This window comes from Chiloscyllium plagiosum, chromosome 5, assembly GCF_004010195.1.
Source record: "Chiloscyllium plagiosum isolate BGI_BamShark_2017 chromosome 5, ASM401019v2, whole genome shotgun sequence".
Lineage (NCBI taxonomy): Eukaryota > Metazoa > Chordata > Chondrichthyes > Orectolobiformes > Hemiscylliidae > Chiloscyllium > Chiloscyllium plagiosum.
In genome coordinates this window covers 74,620,499-74,638,811 of record NC_057714.1, presented here as the reverse complement: position 1 = coordinate 74,638,811, position 18,313 = coordinate 74,620,499, and the positions used below count along the sequence as shown (strand labels likewise).

Here is an 18,313-nt window from a genome sequence, read left to right as displayed (position 1 = left end):
TCTGCTGTGCTTTTCCAGCACTACCCTAATCTGGATTTTGATCTCCAGCATCTGCAGTCCTCACTTTTGCCCTGCAAATGTAAAGGGCCTGGTTGTACCACAAATAGAGCAATGTGTACAGTTTGCTCTTCTTATCCAAGGAAAGATATACTTGTCATAGAGGGATTGTCTTATGAGGAGAAATTGAAAAAAAAATGTCTGTGTTTAATAAATTTCTGGATACTAATGACATTTAGAGGTTAGGGAATAGTGTGGAAAAGTGGAATTGAGGTAAATAAGTGATGGAATGAATGGTTAAGCCGGCTCAACAAGCTTAATGCTTTAATTGTGTTACAATGTGTTACAATTCTAATTGAACCAACAAAAGCAACTTGCATTTATATAGCAGATTTAACATAGATCAATGTCACAAGACACTTAAATTCATTTTCGATAAAATAAAATGACAAATGAATTTGTCAAAGTCAAATTTGAAATAATTTTTAACCAAGATGCCCTACAATAAAATTAAAATCATTTTGAAATCACAGTTTTGTATCTGATGTGGACAGAATGAATCACTGAAGAATCATGCGCTCCTATGCTTTGCTATTTGTAAGTTCCTTCAGTTTCTGGACTGCCACACCCGACCGCTTTCAGGAAGCAGCAAAGCGTGACTTTAGACAGTGCCAGCAAAATATCAGCATTACAATTATTTGCCCATCATTGGGAGAACTGTGAGAACTCAGGGAAAGATAGAAACTTCAACAAAAATGTAAGTTGTAGCCATTTTAGCAGAAGCATTTTATTTGGGAATATCTGAGAGTAGCAATCTGTTCTTGTCCAAATAAGTAAAGGGGAGAATAATATTCACAATTCATTTACACTCAATATAAAAACTGAGATGACTAGATTATTTCTAAGGATGACTTATGTAACTGTGGAAACAATACAATGGAGAGGGATTGTGAGGAACAGCATTTAGCCCTACTACATTTTTCATCAACTTAATATCCACGTGTAATCCATTTTCATTTAGATGGAATAGGAAAACAAGCATAGCATTGCAAATCAATCAGTAAATAACATGCTGCTGATACAAAATGCAGTTTTGAATTTGAATTTGTGATAATTTTCAATAAAACTGTCTTTTTTCACTTTAACAACAATTTTTGCCACTTTAATAGCTGGAGATAATTGTGGTTTTGCATTATTGAAAATACTCAGAAGTTGTTTCCCTTGGTGAGCATGTCATTCTTAGATTAGCTGGATTCAGTTAAAGTCAATTTACTAAATCTCTCATCAAACTTAGTACATTGACAACATTTGTTGGAATAATAAATTCTTGCTCTCTCAGTGTACCACTGTTTCAACAGACAGGACTGTGTAGTACATGAGTTGTTTCTTTATTTCATAACTGGCCTTTGTTTGTTATTTAATCTCTTAGCAACTGTGCCGGAGCAGACATTATTGCAGACATTCCGTAGGAGTGCACAGAGGGAAGTGGAAAAGTGGGAAATGAAATGTGTAATTTCAGTCGTTTCTAAAGTGGCAGTGATTTCCCTGTCTGGTTAAAACTGCATCACTCACCATGGCGTGAAATAATGAAGTTGAGATAAGTTTTACAACAGTGTTAACCACACAGTTCTCTGCTGCACAGATTTTATTAAAATGCTTCACCCTTCCTGATGCATTTAATCTTGTAAAGATAATTAGGTTTATTTGTTTTTTTGTATAAAAGGAACATTCATTGAACTAAGGGCCTTTGCAATGAGGTAATGTATTTGCGCTAAGTTCTTGTGAATACCTTGCTGTCAGGCAGTGACTACCACTGGATACTTGTTATGCAGCCATAAAAATCCAAAGCGAGTCAGCTCTCAGTTTTTATTATCCATGGAAAATAACAGATATTTGTATGTTTGCAGGTGTTAGCACTGAAATAACAATTGAGACTTCCAAAGTTTCCTGAGATGTGTGAGAGCTTCCTGGAATTTTTTTTTGTTTGCTTTTCCTAAATTTCTGAGTGAAATAAATGTTCTTTTTGAAAAGGTTACTTTACAAAAAATATAAGAGGCTTTGTTATGGATTAGAGCAGCTAGTTCTGTTATACTCTGTGGAGGGTAGCTTCATGATGTGCAGTCTTTTGTTGGTTAACTCCTGTACAGAGTGTGTTCAGGAGCAATGAGGGACCCTTGTGATAGTTTACTTAACATACCAATACCTCTGAATCTGTACTGAAGAGGTACTAAATGCACTAACTATACTGATATTGAAAGAAACCAGTGCTTTTCCATTGTCTTCAAGGTCCAGTTCCAGAATCCCACAAAGCAACAGCAGAGCACAATGAATGCTTGAAATCTGAAATGAAATGAGAAAATTACTGGTAGTACTCAGGTCAGCAAGTCTCACAGAAACAGAATTATGGGCTGGATTTCACTGCAAGTTCTAGGACCCCAATGTCACCACCACAATGTCTGGAAGCGAGTCCACTGGGGCATCTTCTTGGAGGCAGCCACCTCTGTGTTGGCTGTCATATTAAAGATGGTGGCGGAGTCTGCAATGTACTGAGCCTGATCAGAGGGTAAGCAGTTTTGGAGGATTAGTTGGCCCACTGGAAAAGGCGGGCACAGCTCAGACAAGTCAGAGACCAAGAGAGCACCTTAACTTGGAGTCGACTTTGGAGCCATCTATTGAATTAAAAATTGAGGATCAAAGTCAATTGGGATGCCCACCACCCCAAACATTTCACACAAACATTTCCAATGGATTAGATTGGCCCTCAAGTGCAGCTTTACATGCTCGCAAGGAGAAAGGAAACAATATCGGGGCAAAGGTTACAATCTGAAATTGTAGAAACCTGTGTTGAGTCTGGAAGGCTGAATTGAAAGGTGGTGTGTTGTTCCTTGAGTTTGATTTGAGCTTTAATAGAATACTGCAGGATGCCATGACTAGAGTGGGTGCAAGGTGGAGAATTCAGGAAGAATTTTCTTTACCTTTTGTCATTACATCATTCATACCTCCTCTGGATGAATCCTTTATTGCTTTACTTGTCTCTTTACCACTCACTTTAGCCTTACATTACCAACCTTTGTGCCATTTAATCTTTCCTGTCTTCCATCTGATTAGACATTCCCATTCATTCATTCATTTCAAATCAAAACAATGGGGAAGGGTCTGGTGAAAAGGTACTGAGACACAATGTTCATTTTGACTGTGGGCAAGATAGGCCAAATGGTCTCCTTCACCTTAACATGTTGATGATATCGAAATATAAGGTATGCTGTCTATATGGTGAAAATGGGATTATCTTCACTGACTCCTTTCCCTACCAGCAAGGGACAATACTTTTTTTTAACAATCATAAAGCTCTTTTAATTGTGATTACCAATTCACCATTCATCAAATAGTTTCTGGATGACAAATCGAACTAACTTCTAAACTGTGGAACTGCTTCCACCCTTGAGCCTTTCCTTCCTCCTACAACCATTAGGCTTTTAAAATAGAACAATAGCATAGCTTAATTATGGCTTCCTGAATTGTTTCACCTTTTCTTTTCCTGTTTTCTCCTACTGATGTCCAACAACATTTGGTCCATCACTTTCCTATCAGAAAAAAAAAGGCCTAGTCATTATTATATATTTTCCTTTTTATTCTAAGGCAATCACCAAAAATCAATTTCTGATCAATGTATTCATAAAGTTTTCACCTGATTACTACAGTTCCCAACCTCTAATTTCTTAAAGGAAATTGTTTTCTGCTTTGAGGAGGAAATTTGCCTCCCATTATTTTGCAGTAACATTTTGCATTAATGATATGATGACACATTTCAATGAAAGGTTACATAGTACAATAGAAATTAGTGCAGGAGAAACTATACTAAACTTCAATTCAATTCAAGAAGTTCCAATGCCCAGATGGTTGTTTTTTTAGATTTAGATGCAGGTTTTATTGTCATGTGTATTCAAATATGGGGAACAAGAGTACAGTGAAAAATGTATGGTGCCATCTCAGGTACAAAGTACCTAGGTACAGAATCTTAGTTACAGAAGTATAAAAATAAAGAAATAGGTTGAAAAGTTAAAGAAATGAAGTTTTAAAAGTCAAACATGACAGTCCTTTCTTAAGCCATGTACCTGCAGATTCACCAAGCTGGGCTTTTCTCAAGAGGGCTCCCTTTCACCTGTGCTGGGCTGAACACTCGCCTGTGCTCACCAGACATCTTCACTGCTGGCTGATGCTGCTGATCTGCATCGGGCACGCCAGGCTTGGCCATTGCTCGCAAAGCTTCAGGCCCAACCCCTGCTGCTGCCAGCTGCCGCTGTTGTCACCTCATCACTGACCCCTGCTGCTGTCATTCTTCATAGGTGCCACCTCGTCACTGCCCCCCACTGCTGCCTTCTTTCACTGGTGCCACCTTGTTACTGACTCCCACTGCTGCCATCCTTTGGTGCCACCTCGTTACTGACCCCCACTGCTGCCATCCTTTGGTGTCACCTCATCACTGCCCCCCACTGCTGCCATCCTTTGGTGCCACCTCATCACTGTCGCCCACTGCTGCCATCCTTTGGTGCCACCTCATTACTGACCCCCACTGCTGCCATCCTTTGTTGGTGTCACCTCATCACTGACCCCCGCTGCTGCCTTCCTTCACTGGTGCCACCTCATTCCTGACCCCCACTGCTGCTATCCTTTGGTGCCACCTCGTTACTGATGCCCTCTGCTGCCATCCTTTGCTGGTGTCACCTCATCATTGACTCCCGCTGCTGCCATCCTTTGGTGCCACCTCATTATTGACCCCCGCTGCTGTCATTCTTCGCTGCTATCACCTCATCACTGACCTCCACTGCTGCCACCTTGTTACTGACCCCCACTGCTGCCATCCTTTGGTGCCACCTCTTTACTGCCCCCCACTGCTGCCTTCCTTTGCTGGTGCCACCTCGTTACTGACCCCCACTGTGCCTTCCTTTGCTGGTGTCACCTCATCACTGACCCCCACTGCTGCCATCCTTTGGTGCCACCTCGTTACTGACCTCCACTACTGCCTTCCTTTGCTGGTGTCACCTCATCACTGACTCCCAATGCTACCATCCTTTGCTGGTGTCACCTCATCACTGATCTCGCTCATGCCATCATTCTCTGCAGGCCGCTGCCTCACTGCTACTGCCATTTGGGTTTGCACTGGGCCCCAGCCACTCTGTTGCCATGGTAGCCATCTCGCTGCAGAGTTTTATGCTGAAAACTGCAGAGTTTTATACAGTGAAGAATGTGTTGCTCATCAGGATCTTGCAGAAATCCCAACATTGCTGCAAATTGCCCAGGAAATGGAAAGTTCCATGGGGCAATTTCCCTGTGTTTGGAACAGTAAAAAAATGTTGGAGATTTTAGATGGTTCTCAATCACTAAAGTTTAAATGCCACCATGAGGAGCCCAGTGCATTAAAACCAGCTCTAACTCCTCTCGGGTAGTGATTAAATGGAAAACTCCCTTCCGACAAATTATTCCTCCATAAGCCAAGCTCTTGACAACTGCTCCTTCAATCTGAAAATGGCCAAAACTGACAGTCACCTTCCTCGTCACAGTCACCTCCACAACCCTTCCACTACCCAACCTGCACCCCTCACCCAAATTACCTGACACCCCTCAAACTGACACAAAGCCCTGAAGGACCTGACACGGTGCCTCCAAATACTGTAGACCCACCAAATACTGCACACCTACAAACAACACCTAACACCATACCCTACTCAACACCTGCCCTGATAGACACTGAACTGACACCACATCTGATGCATCACCATATGGGGAGACACGGTGGCTCAGTGGTTAGCACAGTTGCCTCACAGCACCAGGGACCCAGCTTCGATTCCAGCCTTAGGCAACTGTCTGTGTGGGGTTTGCACATTCTCCCCGTGTCTGCTTGGGTATCCTCCAGATACTCCCATTTTCTCCTACAATCCAAAGATGTGCACATCAGGTGAATTGGCCATGCTAAATTGTCCATAGTGTTAGGTGCATTAGGCAGGGGTAAATATAGGGTCGGAGTGGGTTACTCTTCCGAGGGTCAGTGTGGATTAGTTGGGCCGAAGGGCCTATTTCCATACTGTAGGGAATCTAACCTAATCAAACCATAGCAAGACAAGAAGTGATCTTTCACATTTATTTTTTCAGTGAAATGTATTTTTGTTGGATGTTTTGAATTGTTTCTTAAATATTTCCCATTGCTTGTTTACCACCGTGCCATAATGATTTGTCATCGAAACAAAACAGTTTCACAGTCATTTGATTTTGTAGAAAGGTGGTTGTTCTCAAAAATATCATCATTTGTTTTAATGAGCCAGAAGCAGTTGTTTGTTAGAATGGTTTGAGCAGGCATTATTCAAATATCCCACAATGAATCAACACGGGAAAATGAGTCATTAGAAAACGTAAAAGGAAATTACAATTTATGTCCTGAGGCCTACTGGAAATAGTTCCCTTTAATTTATTGCATGATTGATGCAATGAGTCCAAAAATAGGAGTGTAAGAATGGCAAAGTCTAGCCACTAGAAAAACCCACCAGATTTCAGTTGGTCTTTTCGAAACCATAATTTATGTTTAAAACATTTCAGGGATTTTCTTCACAACAACCTAATGAATGCTCAATGTGGTGATACACAGGTTGTTCTAGTTGTCAGGGAAGGAAAGTCAGAGCAGACAGGGTTAAAAAAATGTTTTACTTTCCTGAAGTCTGTTCTGATTCTCGCTTGGGAATTCTTGTTTAGAAACTTCCAACACAAACGAGTACTGCTTGCATTTTGCAGCATTCTTCTCATTGAAAGTTAACTGTATGGATGGAGATCTAAAATAAAAACAGAAAGTGCAGAAGAAACGCAGCAGATCTGACAACATTTGTGGAGAGAGAAACAGAGTTAACATTTTGAGTCTAATATCACTCTTCTTTGGATTTTTTGAAATTGGGAATACAATCTGATAAGAACATCACTGTCACATTTCCACAGTTTGGAAGAAACATCCCAGTTCATTGATACTTGTAGGGCTCCTAGATGCTTGCTGAGTCCTGGGCAGAAGATGATCCTAAGATTTCAGTCATTACAGACTTCTCAAAAATGTCAAGACAGACCCAGGAACAGCAAGGCAAGTTTGTCAGAGGCTGTTGATAAATCAGAGTGAAAGATGGAGTCCACCAACATTAACAATCTGGTCTTTGTACCTCTGGCTGCCTCTGTGGGCAGGATGACACAGCCTGCCAGGGATGGGGAGGGAGGAGGGATGCCAGCAGAGATCCATGGGGATGAGTATCCACACACAACCCATCTGATGTTTCCCCTCGGGAGACTTCAGAAGTGCCCAGTCTCATCACCTCCTCCCTGCTGATGATGCCAAAGCCTGCAGAAATCCATGCCAAGGAGGGCAAACCTGCATCTGGACAAAACAGTCTTGGGAAAAATGCCCCTCAGGATAACCACCCAAGTGTTTGGGACAAGAGGACCAAGTACAATGCAGGCTCTCTCCAACCTACTTGCAAAAGTTAGGACTGCACTTACGCATCTTAGGACAGGCAGGAAGTAAACATTTACTGAGGGTACATAACTAGATATATCACTGAAAATAATCTTGCAATTTTGTAAAAATATCTTCCATTGTGATTTGGGCAACAATGAGGCCACAAGTGGTTCATAAGGGCCTGCCCAGCACAAAATTGAATTTGAAAGGGTTTTGAAAAGATTTACAAGGATGTTGCCAGGGTTGGAGGATTTGATCTATATGGAGATTTTGAATAGGCTAGGGCTGTTTTCCCTGGAGCTTCCGGACATGGATAGGATAAATAGACAAAGTCTTTTCCTGGCGGTGGGGGAGTCCAGGACTAGAGGGCATAGGTTTAGGGTGAGAGGAGAAAGATATAAAAGAGACCAAAGGGGCAACTTTTTCACGCAGAGGGTGGTACATGTATGGAATGAACTGCCAGAGGAAGCATTGGAGGCTAGTACAACTGCAACATTTAAAAGGCATTTGGATGGGTATATGATTAGGAAGGGTTTAGAGGGATATTGGCCGGGTACTGGCAGGTGGGACTAGATTTAGGTTGGGATATCTGGTCGGCATGGACGAGTTGGACCAAAGAGTCTGCTTCTGTGCTGTACATCTCTATAACTGTAAATCCTCCACGCATACACCCACCTTGTGTGTAAGCCCACAGAATCAGTGATGAATCCACACATTTCTGGAGAGAAAAGTTCATTCTCTCCATCAGCTTTTCAAAAGTGCGTACTGCTATTCAAGGCTGGGAGGTGAACAATGGAATGTTCACATCTCCACTTTCTGTCATTATGCATTGGCCTGCGGAGACACTGCACACAGCACTAATTCTAATGTTGTAGTTCTGTTCGCCGAGCTGGAAGTTTTTGTTGCAAACGTTTCGTCCCCTGGCTAGGCGACATCATCAGTGCTTGGGAGCCTCCTGCGAAGCGCTTCTTTGATGTTTCCTCCGGTGTTTATAGTGGTCTGTCCCTGCCGCTTCCGGTTGTCAATTTCAGCTGTCCGCTGTAGTGGTTGGTATATTGGGTCCAGGTGGATGTGTTTGTTGATGGAGTTTGTGGATGGAGTTTGTTCATCCACAAACTCCATCAACAAACACATCGACCTGGACCCAATATACCAACGGACAGCTGAAACTGACAACCGGAAGCGGCAGGGACAGACCACTATAAACACCGGAGGAGACATCAAAGAAGCGCTTCGCAGGAGGCTCCCAAGCACTGATGATGTCGCCTAGCCAGGGGACGAAACGTTTGCAACAAAAACTTCCAGCTCGGCGAACAGAACCACAACAACGAGCACCCGAACTACAAATCTTCGCACAAACTTTGAACTAATTCTAATCGATTAAATGCTGTCCTGCAGGAAGGTTTCAGCAGGTTACACAAACTCTGACACAGGGAGGGTGAATAGGGGTGCTTCAAAATCGCTCCCAACCTGTTGGCTATCATGAGGGACTGCACTGCATAAGATTTGGATAACATACGCTGACTGAAAAAACTACCCAACCTTAGTACCATAGGATGTTCCTGAACTAGCCCAGTAATTGAGACTTTCTCCTTAATAGTTAAAGGATTTAAAATAAAGAGGTATTTGTATCATCCAAAGATACCAAGCACACAATCATATGGATGTGAAAATATTTATTTAGCAACAGAAATATTCAAGGACTGAAAATTCCTGTAGAAGGGCTTATGCCCGAAACGTCGATTCTCCTGTTCCTTGGATGCTGCCTGACCTCCTGCGCTTTTTCAGCAACACATTTTCAGCGAGGACTGAAAATAACCAGGTCCACATTATTTTGGACTGACCAAAGGCTGCTTGAGTTATGACTAACTGAAAGCTACACAATATATGGAAATTCAAAGCTAGCTCATTCATCCTGGAAGCAAGTTTCATCAGGTATTAACTCTCTCATGGTCTCTTGATGTCCTTCCTGGTCAAAATTTGGATTCTCATCTTCATCTTCAGAGGATTGCTGTTGGTTCTCCATTTCCTCTGCAAACAGATGATCCCCTGTTTGTTCAGCTCCAGTTGTGAAGGGCACAGTGTGTCACACTGATGCAGCAACCTCCTTTTTGTGCTATTCAGTAAGGTCACACTGCAACTGTCCAGACATTGAAACCTCATTTTAAGGAGGCAGAAGTCTGTTTCACTATGGCTCTGGCGGAAGTGTGGGCAGCATTGTATCTGCATTTTGCATCAATCTGCAGGATACTTAAAAGTATCATCAGACATTTGGATGGAGTAGGCCTGGTATCCCAGCAGCCATCCCTGTGTGGCCCAAAGATCTGAAGAGGAGTAGAAACATGTGAATTCTCCATTATGTGTGCATAATCTGTGCACATCTCCAAAATAATGGTCACAGATAAGTTGAGCATTGATGGTGTGGAAGCCTGTTCTGCTGGTGAACTCTACAGGTTGATGGTAAGTCACTCTCAGAGCAATATGGATTCAGGGGGTCTATAGTAGAAAGGACATACAAGAGCCAGTGAAAATGAAGAATTCCACTTCCCGGGCGGCTTGACTCTCTTCCTAATGGGGGAAAGATATGATTCTAAGGAAGAGTCATATCAGACTTGAAACATTCACTCTGTTTCTCTCTCTGCAGATGGCTGCCAGGTGTGTGAGCTGATAATCTGTGGGGAATCTCAGAAACAGTTCAGTATATGAGTAACAGTTCTCCATAACCTAAACATTAATCACAATGAAGAACTATGTTATTCCCTGAGAGCGTGGCAAGGAGGCCAGTGTCATGATAAAGATCTCTGAGTTCAATAAACTTATCCAGATGTGTTTTGCAGAACTAGAGTGGTAATACTATATTGGGAGAATGAAATTCTGAGAATGTTAGCAGCAAATAACCTGGACTAATTTGATTGAAGTGCAAATAAGTTACAGCTTCACCGTAAAGGAGTGGTTTTGCTCCTTTGCTCCCACTCTCCTTATTGTTGTGGGCTCCAATGTGAAATGATTTCATCAAGTTGCTCTGTTTTTATCTTACAATTTTCAGACTTAAGTGTTCAATGTGTTTCCAACATCTGCCCCCAAAATACCCCTTGCATAATCCTGGCATCTGAACAATCAGCATTTGTGAGACTTAGAGTGTACAGCATGGAAACAAACCCTTTAGTCCAACTCATCCATGCTGACCAGATATCCTAAGCTAATCTAGTCCCATTTACCAGCATTTGGTCCATATCCCTCTAAACCCTTTATGTTCAAGAAATCCTGCCAAGATTAGAGTCAGTGGGAATCAGGGGAAAAGCTCTGAGCTCGTTAGAGTCACATCCTGCGCAAAATAAGATGGTTGGGTTTGTTGAAAGCCGATCATCTCAACTCCAGGATATACCTGTAGGAGTTTCTTAGTGTCTATCTTCAGCTGCTTTATCATTGACCTTCACTCCTTCATAAGGAAGTTCACTAATGATTGCATAATATTCAACACCATTCCTAAGTTACTGAAACAGTTCATGCCCAAAAGAACAAAGACCTGGACAATCTCTAGGCTTCTTAAGTAGCATCTTCCAAACTCATGATCAAGACAATCTAGGAGAACAAGAACAGCAGACACATAGGACAACCACCTCTTGCAAGTTCCCCTCCAAACCATTCACCATCCTGACTTGGAAATATTGTTGCTTCTTCGTGGTCGCTGGGTCAAAATCCTGAAACTTCCTCCCTAACAATATTGTGGGTGTACCTACACCAAATGGACTGCAGCGGTTCAATAAGACGACTCACCACCACCTTCTCAACAGTACCAAGGGATAGGCAGTAAATGCTGGGTAGCCAGTGATGCCTACATCCTATGAATAATATTAAAAATAAAAGCTCCACTTTGACCTTTCATGGTTTAGGTTGGTTCAGCTAATGGTGTAAAGCTTTCGTGACGTGTTTTTGAAAAATAAAAGTCAGTTTGAGGACATTAGTTTGAAGCCACAGCAATCCATCATAGTAAGCAGCTTGAGAAATCTGACCATCTGTGAAGCCAGGCCTATTTAACAGACATTTGTGCTGACAATTCTCCTCAAAAACATTTGTAATCAACTTCTCTGAACTTGGATCTCATCTTGTAATACATTGGAATGTTGTTATATCAGAAACATACATGAGAGAGAGAGATGTGAGGTTTGTTATCAGCTATGGCTATCTTGGTCTTGAACACTTTGTTTAATTTAATTGTGCTTCCAAAAGGCAGGGGAAGAAGTCTATTTTTCATCACACTTTAGAAACTGAGTATCATGGAGACTTAGTGTAAGACTGTAAGAAATAGGAACAAGAGTAGGCCATTTGGCACCTTGAGCCTCTCTGCCTTTCAATAGGGTTGTGGCTGATCTGACATTCCTCATGTACACTGTCCTGCCCTTTCCCTATAACCCTTGTTTGCTATATTAAACAAGAATCAATCTAACTCAGCCTTAAACAGAGACAAGTATTCTGCCTGCACAGCTCTCTGTGGCATGCAGTTCCAAAGATTCTCAGTTCTCTGAGAAGAAATTCCCCTTCAGCTCAATCTTAAATTGCACCCCCCCCACCCCCCCCACCCTTCTTCTGACACGATGTCATCTGGTTCAAGACTTTCCCACAGGCTGAAGCATCCTCTCAGCATTTATCCTGTCAAGCCTTGTAAGAATCTTACGCATTTCAATGTGATCATCTCTTATTCTTCTAAACTCCAATGAGTAGAGTCCCAACCTGTTTGCTCATAAGGCGGTGCCTCTGTACTGGGGATCATCCTAGTGAACCTTCCCTGAACTGCCTCCACTGGAATAATATTTTTCCCTAAATAAGGCGACGAAAACTGCTCACACTAACCTGGAATGATGTTGTGAAACTTGAAAGGGCTCAGAAAAGATTGATAAGGATGTTGGAGGATTTGAGCCACAGGATAGGCTGGGACTGTTTTCGGAGACTGAGAAGTGACCTTATCAAGGTTTACAAAATTATGAGGGGCATGGATCAGCTAAGTAGACAAGGTCTTTTCCCTGGGTTGGGGATGTTTAGAACTAGAGAGCATAAGTTTAGTGTGAGAGAGGAAACATTTAAAAGGAACCTAAAGGGTAATTTTTTCATGTGGAGGATGGTGTGTCTATGGAATGAGCTGACAGAGGAAGTGGGGCAGGCTGGTACAATTACAGCATTTAAAAGGCATTTAGATGAGTACATGAATAAGAAAACTTAGAGGGATATGTGCCAAATGCTGGCAAATAGGACTAGATTAAGTTAGGATATCTGGTCTGTGTGGACGAGTTGGGCTGAAGGGTCTGTAATCATGCCATACATCTTTATGACTCTTTGACTAGATGTAGTCACACTACAAGTTTGCATTATTGCAGTAAGGGTTCCCTACACTTTTCTTTCATTTCATTTTCTTTCTTTTTTTAGACTCTCACAAAATCTATTAAGCACTCTGATCAAATTTCCCACTGCCAAAATAACCCATGTAGCCAATCAAATATTTGCATGCAAAGCCTGTTATGTGCAATTTAGACCAACAAAGGTGAAGGGGTGATGGGAAATAGGAAAGTGACTGACTCAAAATGGATTTGGAGAGTGAAATAAAGCACTGTATCCTCCATATTGCCCACCTCTTTCTAAAAGCGTTCAGATCACTGCTGGGCACGGCATGCTCCCTCTCCAAGGATACCCAGGCACGAATGTAACCATTGAAGAGGGGTAGATAGTCAGCAGATATGCCCCTCTCCACAGCTATCTGCCTGAGCCTACTTATAAACAGCCTGGCCAAGCCCAGGAGCAGATCCATGAGGGGACCCTCCGATGCCAGTGTTTCATTAGCCTTCCCGATTACCTGCTGCACCTATATGTTGGCTTTCTGCGATTCATGTTTAAGTATTCCCAGGTCCCTTTATGTTGCAGCTTTCTGCAGTTTTTCTCCATTTATATCATTTAAATTGTAAAATGAACAACTTCACATTTTGCCATAGTATACTCTATTTGCCAATTTTTTTGCCCAATTACTTAATCTGTCAATATCTCTCTGTAAACTGTGTGTATCCCTCTCACAACTTGCCTTTCTCCTATTTGAGTGAGGATATCGTTTACGTGGTAGTATGAAAAACTGGGTGTCTGCATGTATATATTTGTCTGTGTGCACATACATTGTGGTATGAATCAACATGTACCTAATTATCTGAGCTAAATTACTGCCCAGATGGACAGAGAGGTGGGAAGGTGCTTACCTTCACACCATTGGCCAGGATCTAACTGACTAGTACCATCCTGCCCCAGGCAGAACTCCAGACTTTGAGATTGTCTCTATCTGATTTGCTGGGATAGGGTATCCTGTGGTACAGATTCCCCTCCACAGTGGTTCCCTGGCTGATGGATCATTTTCTCAAGATAGAATTTTTTTATAGTTGTTCAGAGTGCGCCTAAATATGGTGGCACATTACTTGCACCTCCTTCGTGAGCTTACGCAACCACTGTCATTAATTGGAATACAAACTCCTCCTCTGATCAATAATGGACCAGTTGAGGCAATATCACTGCAGAGTGACTGGGCCCTGCACAATACAGAGTCACGACTCCCATTTCACCCCAACATTGTGATTCTGACTCAAAATGTGAAATCCTCCCTTTGGTCAATGTGAATAGTCTTGTTAGGATGTCTATGCATTCATGTCTTATTTTCCATTGCCCATAGTATTCTGAACATGACACTTCAACAGACCATATCTACCCTTGGCGAGCATTTACATCTCCTCCATAGATTTGTGACTCCTAGTTTAAGACCCCTGCAACTGGAAAAATAGAGTCTGTTTGAATTCAACACTAACTTTAAATGGCCCTTGCTGTTTTCAAGTTTCCTGCCTGTGTGATTACGCTGCTATCAGCTTTGATTTTATTGCATTTCTTTCTTTTTTCAGGATGTGGTGGAGAACTGCTTGGGTCAAAAGGCGGATTCAGCAGTCCCGGCTATCCAGACAGGTATCCACATAATCAGGAATGTATTTGGGTCATTCACGGAGATCCTGGTAGCAGTATTGAGCTCACCATCCATGAGTTTGATGTGGAATATCACCAGACTTGCAGTTTAGATGTACTGGAGGTATGAACTCTAAATACAAGCAATTTATTTTCAGGAATTCAATTTCTTCCATTTCCCTTAAAGTGACTGTTGGAAATATGAATGGTAGCATTTCTTTAATCAATTAGAGTTTCTGTTTTTACTTGCACTTTGAGTAAAATTTATAGGTCAAAATTAATTTGATTTAGGATCCATACAGGACCCCAGATGTGGTCTCATCAATACACTGTATATCTGAAGTATAACCTCCATACTTCTGGATTCAATTCTCCTCTCAATAAATAACATTTTATTAGCTCTCCTAATTACTTGCTGTCCTTTTATAATTTACGCACAAGGACACCTTTTGAATCTCAAAGCTCTGCAATCTCTCATCATTCAGATGATATGCCATTTTTCTATTCTTGTAACAAAACTGGACAATTGCATATTTTCCTACATTATACTCAATTTTCCAGATACTTGCCAATCACTAAACCTATCCATATCCTTTCATAGCCTTCTTATGTCCACTTCACAACTTACTTTCTGACCTATTTTTGTGTGATCAGCAAATTGTGCAACTATAACTTAATTCTCTTCATGCAAGTTATTTACATAAATTGCAAAAGGTTGAAGCTTCAGTGCAGATAGTATGGCACACCATTCATTACACCTTGCTAACTAGAAAATGAACCAATTATACCAAGTTCCTGTTTCCTGTTAGTCAGTCAATCTTCTATTATTGCAATTTGTCACCAATTACACTGTGAGCTTTTATTTTCCACAATAACCTTTAGAACATAGAACATAGAAGAATACAGCGCAGTACAGGCCCTTTGGCCCTCGATGTTGCGCCGATCCAAGCCCAGTAACCTGCCATATCCTTCCTCACTGTCAACAACTCCTCCGACTTTCGTATCGACTTTGATGTGACATTTTATCAAATGCCTTTTGGACATCTGAGCTGAGCATATTTATTGCTCCCCTTTTATTCACAGCATATTACTTTCTCAATTAACTCTAATAAATTAGTTCGACATCATTTCCGTTTCACAAAACCACGTCTGTTATGCTTTGTTACTTTTGTTCTCCAAGGTGCCCTGCGATAAATGTCTTTAATAATAGTGTCTAACATTTTCCCGAAGACAAATGCTAATGGACTGGCCTATTGATTCGTGTTTTCTGTCTCCCTACCTTTTCAAATAAAGGAGTTCCATTCACAATTTTCCAAATTAATGGGACCTTCTCCGATAATAGTTCATTTTAGAAAAAGCATGAGAAAGAAAACTAAGCATCATAAGAATGATTTTCTAATGGTTCTTTGGAGAAAGTGATGATGATAGAAGTAAGTTGAAATGTCCCCCTATAGCAGTGTTGACTGCCTTTGATTCTGTCTGCAGTGATTCAGTCCATCAGCCCAAACCAACAGTGTGATTTTTCACAGTGTTGATCTATTTAGACCTCTCTGTCCCAATTGGAAAAGCACATGGCCAAAAAATAAAAGTCAGAACAACACCAGCTACTGTCATAAGATAATCTTTTCAAGCACCACATGAATCAACATGTTGCAGGATCTCTTACAGCAAATATAAAGAGACCAGGCATTGTTTTGATTATTCTACTTGCTAATGGAGTGTGTCATCTTGTGGCAGCCAATATATCAAATGATATGTGGGTACATTACACACTGAATTTCAAAATTTCATATTTATTCGAAATGCAGGGTTTACCTTGACCCAGGGAAGATGTGGCCATTTGTTCTCTAAGAATAGACAAATTTATAATTTAAAACAAAAACTGAGAGAAAGTGGGTCTTTGATTTTTCATTGCAGGGAATTGAGTTCAAGTGCATTGTACACTAATGGGTCGATGGCTTTGCCTTACATTAGCTGTATTAAATGGATGTGAAATAAATTTACTTTTTAGTCTGGTTCCTAACGTCAGAATTTAGCTCCAGTTACTCATCACTCAACCAAGTTACAACGTTGTATGTGAGGAATGAAAAAAAAATGCAGTTTTGTGAGGGGTTATTAATCTGGGAGTAGAATTAAGAGAGAAAAGCATCTAATCACTACAGTATTTATAATTGGAATACTTGGATATGGGGTGAAAGTAAGATATTCAAATCCTTAGTTGGTGAATATCACTGGAGCATAGGAGGTTCACAGGCAACCCCAGGTAAAAATTTATAAAATAATGAGGGGTATGGATGGAGTTAATGGTAGTTGTCTTTTCCCTAGGATGGGAGATTTCAAGACTAGGTGACACATTTTAAGGTGAGAGAAGAGACATTTTTTATAAAAATGGTCAAATGTTTTACAAGAAGAGTGACACGCATGTGGAATGAACTTCCTGAAGAAAAGGTGGATGTGGGTACAATTACAATGCCTAAAAATCATTTGGATAGATACGTGAATAGGAAAGGTTTGGAGGGATATGGGCCAGGTGGGACTAGTTTAGTTTTGGATTCATTCACCTGGACTGGTTGGACCGAAGGGTCTGTTTCTGTGCTGTGTGATTCTATTACTCAATCAGCATCTCTGTGAGATGTATCTGTATTCGTCAGATTGGTAGAATATTCCCTTGTTATTTAGTAACACAGTTTCGAAACAAATTCACATCTCTGAGTTTGGGTAAAGTGTTAAATCAATGGTTCTCATTTAAGGGGTTCTTTATCCTTTTTGTAAACCAAATGAACAAAATAACACAAAACAAACCAATCTGATAATAAACTACACTTGTATAATACTTCAATTGTATCTAAACTTGATAAGATCATTTCTCAAGAATGAAAAGTGGCTGGTTTGATATCACTAAATGTTTAGAAAGAAACTGAATCTAGGTGCTCTGTGCAATGTGTGCAATATGTGCATGAAAGAGACAATGGCAGCCTGTAGGCAGAACAAGGGAGACATTAGGGGGAATGGTGTTGGCTCTAAAATGGTGCAAAACATACCTCCAAGTTCAACAAATTCTGATGAAGTATTTTATCGAAAAGGTTAAACATTCACTCCCGTGGGAATGCAGTTGGCTCTAAAATGCGACAAAACATACCTCCAAGTTCAACAAATTTTAATGAAGTATTTTATCGAAAAGGTTAAACTTGCATTCCCTAACATGCAGTTCCAACATTGCATGTTTTTATTTGAGATTTACAACGTTAGTTTTTGCCTTTGTTTTTCAAATTTGCTGCCTGACTTCCGTTTATGCTTCCACCGAATGTTTCCAAAGCAAGTGGCTTGTTGTGATTTGTGTTTCATGGTTTTACTGTAGTTACTCTTCAGTTCTTTATATTTCCCTCATGGGCACATAGCTTTATTTTTACTCAAAGTATATTTCCACCATCGTTTGCCAGGTTTATAAACTAGGCTAAGGATTGCTCAGAAGTTTGGAATGCTGACTTTAACATTAAAATCAATGGAACTAATAAAGCAGAAAGAAGTAGAAGCCAAGCTAAATCCGCAGGCATTATGCAGATGTCCTTGGGTCTGAGCTTTAAATACACCCATTCATTTAGACACAGAATCACTTCATTTTGCTGCTATGAGTGGATGCCCATGCAGATTATCAGGCCAGTAACAAGGTCACCTAGAAATAGTAGGAAATGGTGTTCATGATACAAAAACTTGTTCTATCTAGTTTATTTAATTGCAAGTGGAATGACAAAACACATTTATTTTGAAATTGGAAATTATATTTATTATTTATCTTCTTCCACAATGACCAAGACTATTTTGCTTAAATAACAGTTACACAATAGTTAC

At 40.9% G+C, this 18,313-nt stretch overlaps 1 protein-coding gene across 1 annotated transcript in view; it reads left to right on the top strand.

Annotated features, from left to right (window-relative positions):
* The window catches only part of cubn (cubilin (intrinsic factor-cobalamin receptor)), a 292,612-nt gene that overhangs the window by 109,247 nt on the left and 165,052 nt on the right, over positions 1-18,313 (top strand). Inside the window, exon 25 of the mRNA XM_043690378.1 lies at positions 14,407-14,588. Coding sequence (XP_043546313.1) covers positions 14,407-14,588 — 182 coding nt within the window. The remainder of the gene's footprint in view (positions 1-14,406; positions 14,589-18,313) is intronic.